Source organism: Oryx dammah, unplaced genomic scaffold (assembly GCF_014754425.2).
Source record: "Oryx dammah isolate SB20612 unplaced genomic scaffold, SCBI_Odam_1.1 HiC_scaffold_19, whole genome shotgun sequence".
In the NCBI taxonomy this organism is placed as follows: domain Eukaryota; kingdom Metazoa; phylum Chordata; class Mammalia; order Artiodactyla; family Bovidae; genus Oryx; species Oryx dammah.
In genome coordinates this window covers 13,607,019-13,623,842 of record NW_024070203.1, presented here as the reverse complement: position 1 = coordinate 13,623,842, position 16,824 = coordinate 13,607,019, and the positions used below count along the sequence as shown (strand labels likewise).

At 49.5% G+C, this 16,824-nt stretch overlaps 1 protein-coding gene across 1 annotated transcript in view; it reads left to right on the top strand.

Annotated features, from left to right (window-relative positions):
• Nucleotides 1-3,911: 3,911 nt before the first annotated feature.
• SPATC1 (spermatogenesis and centriole associated 1) overlaps nt 3,912-16,824 on the top strand; it is a 31,096-nt gene continuing 18,183 nt past the window's right edge. Inside the window, exon 1 of the mRNA XM_040261565.1 lies at nt 3,912-4,122. Coding sequence (XP_040117499.1) covers nt 3,912-4,122 — 211 coding nt within the window. The remainder of the gene's footprint in view (nt 4,123-16,824) is intronic.

Sequence of the window (16,824 nt, the reverse complement as noted above, 5' to 3'; positions counted from 1 at the left end):
ACCCCAGGCTGGTGTGCAGGGTCCCCTGCTCCTCCCAGGCCGCTGCCTCCCCAGGCCTCTAGAGGCAGGGAGGGGCAGCCGTTCCCTCAGAAACCCAGAGGCCCGTCCTCAGACACTCAGCTAGCACCTGGCCTGCTTCTACCACTAGCCAACGTGCCTTCTCCAGCTCTATGGTGGGAATTATTTGAGAAAAGAGGAAAAAAGTTTGTGTGTTTCTTGAGCACCTATTGTTTTCTGGGCCCTGTCCTGCGCTCAGGGGTGCAGAGCAGTATGTGCTGTGACCCTCGTCCTCCCACAACAGCACCTGTCTTCCCCAAGTGGAGCCTGCATCCAACAGAGGGTCAGAAAGACCTCTTGGCAGCTGTGCAGAGAGGCTGAGGCTGGAGGCAGGAAGAGCAGGCCAGAGACTCGGCAGCCTGCCCCAAACCCCAACCTTGACAGCTGGGAAAAGGTAGGAAGCATGGGCTGGTCTTAGGGACCTGGGAAGCCCAGGCACTTGGAGGGTGGTGCCTCAGTACCTCGCCCAGAGGAGGAGGTGTCTGTACCATCTGCCTGGGGTAGGGGGTGTTAGGACTGTCAGCAGTACTGGAGGGTGCTGGTAGTCAGAAGCCAGCTGACCCTGTAGGGCACAGACTGGGCAGATCCCTCCCAGGAGCTCCCCATCAGCACCAGGATGTGACTGCAAGCTCGCAGACCCTGCGGTTAAATAGGACTGAAATGATGACGTGGCCGGTATTGCTTGATGTGCGCTGGCCACATGCGACTGACCCCTCCCCACAAGGGGTATGGGAAGTGAAGGAGGTGCAGACAGAAGGCTCCAGGTTAAATAAAGCCCCCTGTTCTTCAACCATCTTCTTGAGAAGATGGCTTTAAAAGGAAGCTTGTTAAACCTACAAAGCATCCTCAGCCAAGACGGGAGCAAAGATCCCTGAGGGCCTCACCAAGCTGGCACGCAGAGCAGAATCTAATGAGGTAAATCTGAATGGGGACAAACTGTGCAAAAGCCAGTGGCCCAATACCAGAGGGTGTCTGACTCAGCATAAGTGAGTGGGAAAACACTGAAGTTTTGTCTGCAGAGAATTCCTGCTGAGCCCGAGGGGAGTGCGAGTTCCCGCGGCACTTCTGTCCTGTGCTCTCTGCAGGCTTGTGCTGCTCTTTGAGGCACAGGAGGCCCAAAGCCTGTTGCCTTTCTGACTTACTGATTTCTGGGTGGCCTCACCCACTCTTGTGGCTTCAATTGCTGTCTAAAAGCTGATGAACCCCAAATGATATCTTTCTAGCATACATGGCAGGCTCTCCCGTGGGACCGGAGTAGGAAGATTTGCCTCTTTGAATGAACTCCTTGGAGGCTTCAACGGCACCCACTCTCAGCAGCACTTCCAAACCTGATTTGGGGTCTTTGCTCTAAACCTGGTCTTGTTCCCTCTCGGTTGGTGTCACCAGCAGCCCTAGCACACATGCCAGCAACTGTGGTGCTGTCCCTGTTCACAACCATGCTGGATACCAGTCCACTCAGTACCCACCGAAATTTTCTCAACCCCATCCACTTCATTCCTTGGCACCACCCGTGTTCAAGCCACCTGCGTTACTTGCTTGGGTAACTGTGGCAGCCTCCTTACTGTGTTCGACTCAGCGGCTTTCTCTCCAGTCCATTCCCACACTCCCTTCTTAAAGCCCTTCAGGCTTTCACGAGGCCCTTAGAATGAAGATCAACAGCCCCACGGCCACCAGGCCTGATCACAGTCTGGGCCCTCTGTCCTCCTCCGCACACACAGCAGCTCCCCTCCTCCAGCCCATCACTTCAGCCAGCCTCTTGCGGTCCCTTCCGTGGAGCACACAGACCCAGGGCCTCTGCATGGGCTGTCATGCCTGCTAGAAAGTTCTTCTCCCACCAGAGTCTTCCCTCATATCATTTCAATCATCACTTCCTCCGGGAAGGCTGCCTTTAGCTGACTGGGTCTAACCCGCCCACCACACCTTCTCCGGGCACCACACATTCATCACAGCAGTAATCTGACATTTACGTGTGATTGTTCAATTCACAGCTGCTCTCCTCTGTACTCAATATGACCAGTAAGGTGGGAATAATGCCTGATTATGACACTGAACCCCTAATTTCTAGCACAATGCCCTCCATACAGTTGATGTTATATATGCACATATATATATAAAGAAAGCAGTACTGGTACAAAGGGAAATACAGATGGTGTATCAGAGTTCTTACATATTAAGAGATTTATTTTAAGGAACTGGCTCACACAATTGGAAATAGCAAGTCCGAAGTCTGCAGAGCAGACCAGCAGACGGGAAACTCAGACAATTTCTAAAACAGTGCTGAGGCACAACTACTTCTTCCCTGGAAAAACCTCAGTTTTCTCTTCTTAAGGCTTTCAAATGATTGCTTTTGGTTGATTAACCCGAGATAAAGCCCACACACATGATTGAGGATAATCTACTTTACTTTAAAGTCAACTTTCATAGCAATGACTAGGCTAGTGTTTGACCAAATTCCTAGGCAGCACCATAGCCCAGCCAAGCTGACCCAGAAAATGTAACCATCACAGACAGCAAAGAAAGCATCAACCCAAGGAGAGGCCAACAGTGAGATAATACTGGAGGTGGAAGAGGCTTGGACCATGATAAGCTTATTTTCACACGCTGGAGGAAATCCCAGCAGAGATGTTCTTTTAAGAGCAGAACACGCCGAGAGGAGATCTCCTCTGAAGAAAGCTCAGCCCTGGTCCCCAGGGCCAGAGAGATTCAGCCAGGATTACAGTCTGGGGTGTCGGAGGAGGGTGGGGGTAGGCCTCCCATTGTGAGGTCCATGTAGAATGCTCAGCTCAGACTAACCCCAGTCCTGGCTGATCTTCGACTGCGTCCTCATCCCCACTCTCCTGTCAAGCGTGAGCACTCTGGCTTATAACAAGATGCCACCACCTCCTCCTGTTCAAGAGCAGACACTCGCAGAACCAGTGGAGGTCACGAGGACATGGCCTCACTCCTGCCAAGGTCAGACCTGCGAATTTCTCAGTAGATGGCTCTAAAACGGGGAAGTGCTAGAAGGACTCAGAAATATGCGTTCTTACAAACTGATGAGGAATGCAGTCTTGGGTTCTTGAAGAACAATAAGAAAATTCAAGAATCCGGAGAAGAGCAGGCACAGGAGGGGCACCGCAGGGGAATTTGGAATAGGGGAGCTGAGTCGACAGAAACGGAAACCAAGCTTCAGGGAGCCGAGTACCTGGACACGGGAGCCCCTGGGCCAGCCGCCAGAGAAAGGCTCTGAGCACCTGGGGCTAGAAGAAAGCATAGCCCGGTGTCCAGGTGTCCAAGAAAGAATTTCGCCTGGAGGAGGCTGACAACTAAATCTAAGATCCCCAGGAAAGGGCACCCTCTCCAGGAAGGAAGGTGACAAGTTTTCATTCAACAAATGTTCACTGGTCATCCACCTTCACAACACCTGGCCCTTTGCTGGATGCTGGCGAGTCACACAGTCCTTGCCCTTGATGTGAAGTGAAACAGGCTAAAGAGCTAACTGCATAGGCCCAGGCAAGTGCTGTGACAAATTGACAAAGGACACGTCCGTGGGGACAGCCTAGAGGGCGGGATTGGGAAACTCCACAGAGGAGGCACCTTGAGAGGAAAGCTAGCTGGACAGGGAAGGGGTGGAACATTCGAGGCTGCAGGGGGCCAGCGCATAGGCCTGGAGGCATGGAGAGCTGAGCCTGTTAGAGCAAAGAGAGCACGGAGGAGGTGCAGCCTCTGACCTCACAATACCCAGGCCCACTGGGCCAGCCTTGCGACTTGCAAACTCTGGTGCCCTCCTTCAGCCCGGGCGAGGCCCGAGGCCCTGGGCAGCCTCCAGGTGCAGCGTCCTCCTGAGGGCCGCACCCTTCCCGCTGCCCTGGGGCATGTCTCTACTCACCAATTATGAGGGGCTTCGGCATCAGATCGAGAGGCTGGTGCGGGAAAATGAGGAACTGAAGAAGCTGGTGCGGCTCATTCGGGAGAATTACGAGCTCAAGTCAGCGATCAAGACACAAGCGGGCGGCCTGGGCATCAGCGGGTTCAGCAGTGGGCTCAGTGAGGCGGCGGCCAGTGCTTCTCCACACCAGGGTAACTGCAAGAGGCTGAGTTCAAGAAAAGCAGGGAGGGAAGGGTGAGACCGCAACCACAAGGGAGGGAGTCTGTGTGTTCAGGTCTGGGGAGAAGGGCATAGACACAACAAACATGGGGTCAGCAGGCCCCCTGGTGTGGGGGGTGAGGACACAGGACAGTCAAGATAAAAGGACAAAACTAAGTGCCAGCCCCGTTCGCCTGACAGCAGGAACCCTTGCCCGAACCCTCCCCTCAGGTGAACTTGCAAGCAGCTCCACAGACTGAATTCTTCAGCCCTGAAACCCAAACATGCTGCCCCACTGGACCCGACACAGCACCCACCCTCAGCTTCTCCACCCCGCCCCTCCACCCTCCCCTCTGTCCCTCCCTCAGCACCCCAGGCCTCTCCCTCGTTCCTCTCCACTCAGATGTGACCAGAAGGCAACTAGCCACCTGAGTCCAAAAGCCAAGCAGAGAAACCAGAACTGAGGCTTGAGGTTGGAAATCACTAATGCGTGACACCCCTGGGGCTGGAGAGGATGTTGAGTGTGGGGTGAGACAGAAAAACTGGCAAAGAAGTTAGAGGTGTTTGCAGAAAAGCAGTTAAAGTGATGACCTTCAGGGCTAGGCCAGGAGCTTAGGGACTGGGCCAGAAGGGTGTTCAGAGGCCAGGAAGCCAGAGAGGCTTCACAGTTGACTGTGGGGATGGCAAAAAGGGATGCACCGGAAGAACAGAAAGCTGTGGACACAGAATGGCTGGTATTGAAGCAATCAGAGAGAACCTCCCAGGGCATGGCAATAGGCTGTCAGAGCATGCTGGTGAGGAGCTGATGAAACGCCTTCGCATTTGTTATATCCACATCCTCTCCTTGTCTACAACGTCCTTCCTGTCCTGGAGAAGGTTGTGTGTCTCCTTCCCAGGTGCACTTCTGCACCCACACTTGGCGCCCACGCACCCCGTGGAGACCCCCACTCCATCAAAGGCCCTGCCCCTTGCCATCCTGCTGCCCCCACCTCCGCTCCGCTCATCAACAGGTGTGAGGCCAGCCCCCTTCACTGAAAGAGGACTTTGGTCTTTCAGTCTCTACCACTTAAGGCTCTATAGCTCTGCAGCGGACCTTGACACTCCGCTGTTCTAGAAAGGTGGCTTCCTAGGTGCCGCATCCTTCTCAAACTCTTCGTGCCACTTGGTTTTTTGACCGTGCGAGGTATGTGGGATCTTAGCTCCCTGACCAAGAATCGAAATCAAACTCATGTCCCCTGCACTGGAAGGCAAAGTCTTAACCACTGGACTGCCAGGGAAGTCGCTGCATGGCACTTGGGACTGATAACCCTCCTCTTTCTGAGTTCCAAGAACACCTTCAGCTGGGTCATCCTCCCCCATCTCAGTTCCTAGTCTGGTTCAGGTGCTGCCCTCCAGCCAGCCTGCCCACCTGGGCTTTTCTCTCCACTAGAAGGTGGTAATCTGGAGAAGGCAATGGCAACCCACTCCAGTACTCTTGCCTGGAAAATCCCATGGACAGAGGAGCCTGGTAGGCTGCAGTCCATGGGGTCTCAAAGAATAGGACACGACTGAGTGACTTCACTTTCACTTTTCACTTTCATCTATTGGAGAAAGAAATGGCAACCCACTCCAGTGTTCTTGCCTGGAAAATCCCAAGGACAGGGGAGCCTGGTGGGCTGCTGTCTATGGGGTCGCACAGAGTGGGACATGACTGAAGTGACTTAGTAGCAGCAGTAGCAGCAGCAGAAGTGGTAATCAGGCCAAGGAGTCCCTGGAACTCAGCTCACTCTAAACTAGGCATGTTTCTGATTAAGAACTTGACCTTTTGACCTGAGGCTATTCCCCTCAGGTCTGGGCTCCTTCCCCTACAGTCTAGTTCCAGTTGGAAGCTGCCTCCCATTGCTTTCTGCCCACTGGGTTTCCCACCTCCCAGCCTGGCTGTGATCTGGAACTGGGCTTCACAGTCCTCCCTTACTGGTCCCAAGCACAAAGTTCTCTCTCCTCTGAAAGGGTCTACTTCCATGATTCTGAGACAACAGACAGAGCAACAAAAATGATATGCTCGGGGAGATACAATATTTAAGAAATGTTACACTTCAATAGAATGGGAAAGACTAGAGATCTCTTCAAGAAAATTAGAGCTACCAAGGGAACATTTCATGCAAAGATGGGCACAATAAAGGACAGGAACAGTATGGACCTAACAGAAGCAGAAGATATTAAGAAGAGGTGGTAAGAATACACAGAAGAACCATACAAAGAAAGATCTTCATGACCCAGATAATCACGATGGTGTGATCACTCACCTAGAGCCAGACATCCTGGAATGTGAAGTCAAGCGGGCCTTAGAAAGCATCACCATGAACAAAGCTAATGGAGGTGATGGAATTCCAATTGAGCTATCTCAAATCCTAAAAGATGATGCTCTGAAAGTGTTGCACTCAATATGCCAGCAAATTTGGAAAACTCAGTAGTGGCCACAGGACTGCAAAAGTCCTGCCTTTCATTACAATCCCAAAGAAAGGCAATGCCAAAGAAGGCTCAAACTACTGCACAATTTCACTTATCTCACATGCTAGAAGGCAATGGCAACCCATTCCAGAACTCTTGCCTGGAAAATCCCATGGACGGAGGAGCCTGGTAGGCTGCAGTCCATGGGGTCTCTAGGAGTCGGACACGACTGAGCGAGACTGAGCGACTTCACTTTCACTTCTCACTTTCATGCATTGGAGAAGAAACTGGCATCCCACTCCAATGTTCTTGCCTGGAGAATCCCAAGAATGGGGGAGCCTGGTGGGCTGCCATCCATGGGGTCATAGAGTTGGACACGACTGAAGTGACTTAGCAGCAGTAGCAGCACATGCTAGTAATGCTCAAAATTCTCCAAGCCAGGCTTCAACAGTATGAACTCCCAGATGTTCAAGCTGGTTTTAGAAAAGGTAGAGGAACTAGAGATCAAATTGCCAACATGCACTGGATTATCAAAAAAGCAAGAGAGTTCCAAAAAAAACTTCTGCTTTATTGACTATGCCAAAGCCTTTGACTGTATGGATCACAACAAACTGGAAAATTCTTAAAGAGATGGAAATACCAGAACACAGGACCTGCCTCCTGAGAAATCTGTATGCAGGTCAAGAAGCAACAGTTAGAACTGGATATGGAACAACAGATTGGTTCCAAATTGGGAAAGAAATACGTCAAGGCTGTGTATTGTTACCCTGCTTATTTAATTTATATACTGGGTGTTCATTGGAAGGACTAATGTTGAAGCTGAAACTCCAATACTTTGGCCACCTGATGCGAAGAACTGACTCATTGGAAAAGACCCGGATGCTGGGAAAGATTGAGGACAGGAGGAGAAGGGAATGACAGAGGATGAGATGGTTGGATGGCATCGCCAACTCAATGGACATGGGTTTGGGTGGACTCCAGAAGTTGGTGATGGACAGGGAGGCCTGGTGTGCTGCGGTTCATGGGGTTGCAAAGAGTCGGACACGACTGAGTGACTAAACGAAACTGAACTGAACAGAGTACATCATGAGAAATACTGGACTGGATGAAGCACAACCTAGAATCAAGATTGTCTGGAGAAATATCAATAACTCAGATATACAGATGACACCACCCTTATGGCAGAAAGCAAAGAAGAACTAAAGAGCCTCTTGATGAAAGAGAAAGAGGAAAATGAAAAAGTTGGCTTAAAATTCAGCATTCAGAAAACTAAGATCATGGCATCTGGTCCCATCACTTCATGGCAAATAGATGGGGAAACAATGGAAACAGAGACAGACTTTATTTTCTTGGGCTCCAAAATCACTGCAGATGGTGACTGCAGCCATGAAATTAAAAGATGCTTGCTCCTTGGAAGAAAAGTTATGACCAACCTAGATAGCATACTAAAAAGCAGAGACATTACTTTGCCATCAAAGGTCCATCTAGTTAAAGCTATGGTTTTTTCAGTAGTCACGTTCACATATGGATGTGAGTTGGACCATAAAGAAAGCTGAGCATGGAAGAATTGATGCTTTTGAACTGTGGTGTTGGAGAAGACTCTTGAGAGTCCCTTGGACTGTAAGATCCAACCAGTCAATCCTAAAGGAAATCAGTCCTAAATATTCATTGAAAGGACTGATGCTAAAGCTGAAACTCCAATACTTTGGCCCCCTGATGTGAAGAACTGACTCATTTGAAAAGACCCTGATGCAGGGAAAGATTGAAGGCAAGAGAAGAAGGGGATGACAGAGGATGAGATGGTTGGATGGCATCACCGACTCAATGGACATGAGTTTGAGTAAGCTCCCGGAGTTGGTGATGGATAAGGAAGCCTGGCATGCTGCAGTCCCTGGGGGTCACAAAGAGTCAGACACGACTGAGCGACTGAACTGAACTGAACACTTGAAGAAATTAGACTGTGATTCCCTACTCCCAGGCTGACCAAGCAAGCCTTCTCCTTTTAGGTTTGGTTCTTGAGAGGATTCTTGGACCACTTCTGCTCTCCCACTCTGAAGGGTCAAGCTTGGAAGGTTAGGAAAAGATTTCTGGTGACAAGCCCAGACAGCCAGCCCTGAAAGTGGAAAGGGACATTTCAGAGGGAAGAACTGTCTGTGCAAAGGCCTGGGCCAAAGGTTTGCAGGAGTGAGAAATAGACTGTGTGGTTAAAGCCTGTGGTGTGCATGGTGTTTAGTGCGTGGGTGTGGGTATGGAGTGGGGGGTGTGTGTGAGCATGTGAACGTCGTGTTAGTGTATATGACCCATGAGTGTATAATGTGATGTGTGTGTGGAGTGTGTGGTATAGGTGGGTAAGTGACTAATGTGTAACATGTGTGCCTTGGGTGTGTGTGTTGTACAGTATGAAAAAAGGTGTGTGTGTGTGAATGTGTGAGTGTAGTGAGTGAGTGAGTGAAGTCAGTCGTGTCCGACTCTTTGTGACCCCATGGACTGTAGCCTACCAAGCTCCTCTGTCCATGGGATTTTCCAAGCAATAGTACTGGAGTGGATTGCCATTTCCTTCTCCAGGGGATCTTCTTGACCCAGGGATCGAACCCAGGTCTCCTGCATTGTAGACAGACGCTTTACCGTCTGATGTGTGGCGTATGTGTGGTGTATGTGTCTTGTGAGTTTCTGTGTGTATAGTATGTGGATAATCATATACTTTGATGGAATAGAATAGTGTGTGTAAGTATGTTTGTGAATGTGTGTTTTAGTGTGGGACATGTATGAGTGTGTGGTGTGTGGGGATTAAAGTGTGTTTATGTTGTGTGTGCTAGTGTGAGGTGTGTGTGTACTGCTTGCATTTGTGAGTGTACTTGAGGGGGTTGGGGTCAGTGAGAGGTGCTGATGCAGTTAGAGGCCAGCAGGGCTCAGATGCTGAGGACTGTGAATGACATACTGAGGAGCTTGGACTTGCTCCCAAAGGCAATGAGCAGACGCTGGCAGGTTCCTACAAGGAGTAATCATATTTATGCTTCAGAAAGACCATTCCCTCTGCTGTGGGGAAATGGAGTCAAGGGAGATAAGAGTAAGGTAGGGAAATCAATTAGACTGCAGCTCTTGAGTCATCCACGTAGAAGATGAAGGTGTGAACTAGCAGTGGAGAGAGACTGATTCAAGTGACTTAGTAGAAAAATGAACAGCTCAGATGTGAGGGATGAGAGTCCAGAATGTGTGTGGCTGAGGAGACTGAGGGCATCACTTCCTGGAACCGCAGAGCCCTCCACTCCCACAGCGGCCGGGGCAGATCTCTGCAGCTGCCTCAGTGGATATTCAGCCACTCACCTCCCCACGCTGCCTGTTCCCCCTGCCTATTCCTTGTGCTTGGCCTTCCTCATAGAGTCAGGCTCTTATTCTCAATATGGTTTATGAACTTGACCTTTGATTCCTCTTTCTGGGCTTACTCTTCTCTGCTCTTACTCTTGTGCACAGGACAACCTCCTAAACCCTCCAGTCTAGTCCTCTGACCTTTCTCCCAGTATGAGGAACACAGGATGTCAGCTTGGGCTTGTGGGTGCTCACAGCATGTGTGCCAGGCCCCTCATGGTGCAGGACAGAGCCCAGGTGGAAGAGAAGGGGTGTAGGATGAGGCCCAGGGGCCAGGGGGCAGCTCTCCCCAAGCCACCTCATTCTGGTACAGAACCCCAGGGAGTACAAGAGTCTTATCAAATCTGACCTTCCAGGTTGTCACAGAGCTTTATTTTTCAGGTAAGCAGATAGAACATAATTTTTTTTTCCAAAGGAATGAAACTTGTTTTTATTCCTTTGATATAGATAACCAGCTTGGTATCTGTGTACATAAACTGCAACAATATATTGACTTGCAGGCTTCTTCCAAGCTGGTGCTGTGGTAATTCTCATGGTTGATTTTTGCAACATTTCAAAGATGATAACCAAGTATAATTTTGCTGTACAAGGATGAATGAGCCACACACAATGCAAGAAATAACTCACTTTCCTCTTTCATTGAGAGAAGCAGAAGAGTAATATTTATAGAGAAAAAGCCCCTAGACCTAAATTTTGACTGTAGCCTACCAGGCTCCTCCATCCATGGGATTTTCCAGGCAAGAACACTGGAGTGGGTTGGATAGAACATAATTTAATATTTTGTTCACTTAATTGATAACTTTTAACTATTTTAACATATTATATAAAAGCCTCCATTAGTGCTCTCGATGAGGATGAGCCTGGGAGAAGGATGTCCAGTCTTGGGGGAAGAGAATAAGTTGTATTTTGCTCCAAGATATTCTCATGACACCCACCTGGAGCATCCAGGAGGCAGTGGAGATATGAGCCTGAGGCTCAAAGGAGAAGTCAGGGCTAGAGAGAAAAGATCCAAGAGTTGTTGATAACTGAAGTCACAAGAAGGGGTGAGACTATTTGCGAAGACAGAGGGATAGTAAGAAGAGGTCACGAGAACAAGTCTTGAGTCAGGACAGGAAGAGAAGCTGGCAAAGGAGCATTCAGACAAGGGAAACCTCAAAGATATAATGTCACTATTGTGCCAAGAGATAGCTTCAAAGGGGACAGACTTGTCAACAAAGTAAAGGCTACCTGAGAGGTCAGGCAAGGAAAGTGCTAATGGTTTGGAATTATTAACCTTGACTAGAGTGACTTCAACCCCATTGTAAGTAGGAAAGCCCCACCAAGTGAGGTGACGAGTGAATGAGAAAATAGAATAGATGGTTGACACTTAGTTCATGAAGTAGGGTTTGGAGGGGCACTAGTTGGAGAGGGGCCTGGAGTCCAGAGCTGCTTTTCCTGACGGCAGAGACCTGAGTTTATTTCTATGTAAAGGGAAGACACGAAAGAAAAAAGGGATAGTTTCTAGAGCAGAGCTGCATTAACTGAAGGAAGAACATCTCTTCCCCTGTCTGAGAAGGGAAGGAGGAAGGAAAGGGGCGTGAGAACGCCAGGTGGGAAGCTAAAGAAACTCCAGAACCATGGCTTTAATTTTCTTTGTAAAACTTTCATTCTCTAAGAGCAATGGTGGAGAGAAAAAGATGAGCAAAGTCTGAAATGAAGTGAAAATGGCAGAAGGAACTGAATGGAGAACCTGGGAGGTGTGTAATGGGCCCAAATGATGCTGGCATAATGGATTATACAGGCGGCAGCACCAACCTTCTCCAGCAGTATTTGATGCGTAGGGCAGGGCAGACACGGGAAAGCAGGCAGGCAGAGCTAAGGGCCTCTCAGCAAGAGTTCGGGCACATCAGAGAAGGAAGCGGGCACCAGCTGGGCTGTCAGATAGATGAAAATAAAGAGACCAGGGTACTAGAGATCTAGAGGTTGGCAGGGATCTTGCAAGCAAGGCAGAAGGTACAACTTTGTGGGCAGACTGGGCAACCTGAGTGACAGGAAATCAGTAAACTATTGGCTACGGGCTGAGTTAACTTCACAGGGAAGAAAGGCCAAGAGATTTAGGCCTTGGCCTTGTGAACATGGCAGGTGGGAGGTGAGCCAGATGGGATTAAGACTGCAGGGCCTCATGCTCCTGAGGGCTCAGGGACTGTGCCAGGATGTCTCGAAGATTGAAGATGGATGGAAATTCAGGGCATTTGGAGCAAAGAGGAAATGAAGATTACACTGAGGGCTCCAGTCACTAAAACAGTGACTGCCCGCCAAAGTGGTTGCTCCTTACAGCGGTGGTCAGGACAGGGCAGGTGGTCAGGCCAGGAAGGGCTCTCAGGGCAGGAGGGCTTCTGTTGCTCTTTCTGCCGGGCACCCTCCCCTACTTCCCACTCTTTCCTCACCTAAGCCTTTCCTCACCCAGGCCCCCACTCCTGCTGCCCCTTGTCTTCCCTTGGGGTCTGCAGGCTGATGGAAGTTTCCTCAGGCAGGTAGCAGTCTTTCCCCCTTTTCAAAAGGCCTTTTACCAGCCCTGCTCCACACAATCTCCATCCCCCTCCCCCCTAGTCCGGAGCTTTCGTTAACCCAAGGTCTTTACCTTGTCACCAGGTCAGGGCCTCCTTCCTCACCTGAGGAGGTGTTCTTGTCGTCCCCCCACCAGGACCCACCCAAGGCCCAATTTCCTATCTCGGGCCTAATACTACCCCCATCGCCCCACCCCACCCCTACATGCCACCCTAGGGAGTTAACCTAAGCCCGCCTAGCTCCACCCCTAGTGGGAAGCCATCCTTCCCTCAGGAACTGCCTTCCTCTTGGAACCCTTGTCTCCCTTCAGAACCAGCCCCCTCAGGACGCGTCCCTCCTCGGAACTCACCCCCTTCAGAACCCTCCCCCGTCTCAGGACCCACCCACCATCAGAACCTCCCCGCTCAGAATCCTTCTGCCTCAGAACCCTCCCCTCTCAGAACTTCCCCTCTCGGGACCCACCTTGCAGAACACTGCCCCCCCCCCCCCCACCGCGACGATCCCTCTCAGGACCCCAGCCCACCCTCAGCCCTTGCCTTCCTTTCGGGACCTCTGCCCCCACCTCAGAACCCGCCGCCTCTCAGGATCTGTCAACACCCTGTTCTCTTTCGTCCTCCTGCCCGCTGACCCTCTAAACCTTGGCTCTGGCAGCCTTTGCTCACTGCTTGGTTGGGCTTTCCGGGGTCGTGCCTTAAGCAACACCTTCCCCACTAGACCCTCTTGCCCCGCCCCCAGGGCAGCCCCGGGACGCTAGCCCCGCCCACATACCCCGCCCCTTGAGTGGGCCCCTAGCTCTGGCTCCGCCCCTACGCCCGCGCCCCGCCCCGTCAGGACCCACCATGACGCCCAACCCTCTCAGGAAACCCTGCTGGACCTCGGCCACCTCGACTGCCCCACGTCTCCTTCCCCACGAGGACTGGGGTCTCAGTGGCCGGGCCCCCCTTACCCGGGTGTGGGGCCGGCATTCTCGTGCGGGAGGCAGGGGCCGCGGGCGGTGGGCAGGCACCCGAGCGATGGCTGCGGAGGCGCAGCCGCCGCGGGGGGGGGGGGGGGGGGGGGGGGGAGGAGACGCTTGGGCTTGTCCAAGGGCAGGACCATATGGCGGCCACGTGCTGACCGACGCAATGAGGGGCAGGAGACCCGAGTAGGAAACAGTTAAAACACTGTAAACTTCATTGGTAAATATAAGACATTTGCTTTAAAAACAAACAAAGTTTAATTGTTCGATGTAACAAAGCTTCTTGAACCCTAAACAATTCTTATGTATAAAATAAATAAGTGCAGTGAATCTAAGCTCTCTTTGTTTGTAACACGGTATGTAGTAACATGGGACTTCCCTGGTGGCTCCGCAGTAAAGAACCCACCTGCCAAATCCCCTGAAGAAGGAAATGGCAACATACCCCAGTATTCTTGCCTGGGAAATGCCATGGACAGAGAAGCATGGCAGGCTATAGTCTGTGGAACTGCAAAAGAATCAGATACGAATTAACAACAATAAAAACATGTAGTAAAGTACCTAGGAACATTTCAACTCACAAATCTTAATCAGTGAAACATAAATTATAATAAGGTTAAAACAATCAATCACCTGCACATTTTGCTTGAGAATACAAAACTATAAGACTGAAATCCCTTAAACCAAGGCTTAATCTGGGATCTAGGACACTGTTGGCTCAGGACACTCCTGTTGATGGGAATTCCCCTGTGGTCCAGTGGTGAGGACTCTGTGCTTTCAAGTATCCCCACCCCCCAGCCAAAATTTCAACAGCCCGATCCTGAGATTCTCATTGCTGACCTTTATGGGTCAAAAACCTGTGGACACTGTGTCCACGACTAGCTCCAAGCAGTGGACACACACTCCCCCAGGAGCTGTACCAACACAACGTGCAGTGCCATCCAGGGATGCACTTAATTGGCCCCTGAACCTTGATAGTGTCTTCACTGCAACCCTAAATGCCTTCAATGAGTCTTTTTGTTAATAACAATTTTCAGTTCAGTTCAGTGGCTCAGTCGTGTCTGACTCTTTGCTACCCCATGGACTGCAGCACACCGGGCTTCCCTGTCCATCACCAACTCCCAGAGCTTGCTCAAACTCACGTCTGTTCTCATCCTCTGTCATCCCCTTCTCCTGCCTTCTTCAGTCTTTCCCAGCATCAGGGTTTTTTCCAAGCAGTCAGTTCTTCCCATCAGGTGGCCAAAGTATTAGAGCTTCAGCTTCAGCTTTAGTCCTTCCAATGAATATTCAGGACTGATTTCCTTTAGGATGGACTGGTTGGATCTCCTTGCTGTCCAAGGGACTCTTAAGAGACTTCTCCGTGATCTTCATTTTTTGAATGTTGAGTTTTAAGCCAATATTTTCACTCTCCTCTTTCACTTTCGTCAAGAGTCTCTTCAGTTCTTCTCCACTTTCTGCCATAAGGGTGGTCTCATTTGCATATCCAAGGTTATTGATATTTCTCCCAGCAATCTTGATTCTAGTTTGTGCTTCATCAAGCCAGGCATTTCAAATGATGTACTCTGCATATAGGGCTTCCCTTGTGGCTCAGTTGGTAAAGAATCCACCTGCAATTTGGGAAACCTGGGTTTGATCCCTGGGTTGGGAAGATCCCCTGGAGAAGGGAAAGGCTACCCACTCCAGTATTCTGGCCTGGAAAATTTCATGGACTGCATAGTCCATGGGATCACAAAGAGTCTGACATGACTGAGCAATGTTCACTCACTCACTCACTCTGCATATAAGTTAAATAAGCAAGGTGACAATATACAACCCTGACATATTCTTTTCCCAATTTGGAACCAGTCCGTTGTTCCATGTCCAGTTCTAACTGTCGCTTCCTGACCTGCATACAGATGTCTCAAGAGGCAGGTAAGGTGGTCTGGTATTCCCATCTCTTCAAGAATGTTCCACAGTTTGTTATGATCCACACAGTCAAAGGCTTTGGCATAGTCAAAGAAGCAGAAGTAGATAGTTTTCTGGAACTCTCTTGCTTTTTCTATGATCTGACAGATGTTGGCAATTTGATTTCTGGTTCCTCTGCCTCTTCTAAGTCCAGCTTGAACATCTGGAAGTGTTTGGTTCATGTATTGTTGAAGCCTTGCTTGGAGAATTTTGAGCATTATTTACTAGTGTGTGAGATAAGCGCAATTGTGCAGTAGTTTGAACATTCTTTGGCATTGTCTTTCTTTGGGATTGGAATGAAAACTGACCTTTTCCAGTCTTGTAGCCACTGCTGAGCTTTCCAAATTTGCTGGCATATTGAGTGCAGCACTTTCACAGCATCATCTTTCAGGACTTGAAATAGCTCAACTGAAATTCCATCACCTCCACTAACTTTGTGGTGATGCTTCCTAAGGCCCGCTTGACTTCGCATTCCAGGATGTCTGGCTCTAGGTGAGTGATCACACCATTGTGATTATCTGGGCCGTAAAGATCTTTTTTGTACAGTTCTTCTGTGTATTCTTACCACCTCTTCTTAATATCTTCTGCTTCTGTCAGGTCCATACCATTTCTGTTATTTATTGTGCCCATCTTTGCATGAAATGTTCCCTTGGTATCTCTAATTTTCTTGAAGAGATCTCTAGTCTTTCCCACTTTATTGTTTTTTCTATTTCTTTGCATTGATCATTAGAGAAGGGTTTCTCATCTCTCCCTGCTATTCTTTGGAACTCTGCATTCAGATGGGTATATCTTTCCTTTTCTCCTTTGCCTTTCACTTCTCTTCTTTTCTCAGCTATTTGTAAGGCCTCCTCAAACAGCTATTTTGCCTTTTTGCATTTCTTTTTCTTGAGCATAGTCTTGATCACTGCCTCCTATACAATGTCACAAACCTCTGTCCATAGTTCTTCAGGCACTCTGTCTGTCAGATCTAATCCCTTGAATCTACTTCTCACTTCCACTGTAAGGGATTTGATTTAGGTCATATCTGAATGGTCTAGTGGTTTTCCCTACTTTCTTCAATTTGAGTCTGAATTGGCAATAAGGAGTTCGTGATCTGAGCCACAGTCAGCTCCTGGTCTTGTTTTTGCTGACTGTATAGAGCTTCTCCATCTTTGGCTGCAAAGAATATAATCAATCTGATCTCAGTATTGACCGTCTGATGTCCATGTGTAGAGTCGTCCCTTGCATTGTTGGAAGAGGGTTTTGCTATGACCAGTGCGTAATCTTGGCAAAATTCTGTTAGCCTTTGCCCTGCTTCATTTTGTACTCCAAGGCCAAATTTGCCTGTTACTTCAGGTATCTCTTAATAACAATTTTATTAAGATATAATTCACTGGACTTTCTTGGTGGTCCAATGGTTAAGACTTTGCATTTCCAATGCCGGGGGCACAGGTTCAATCCCTGGTCAGGGAACTAAGAT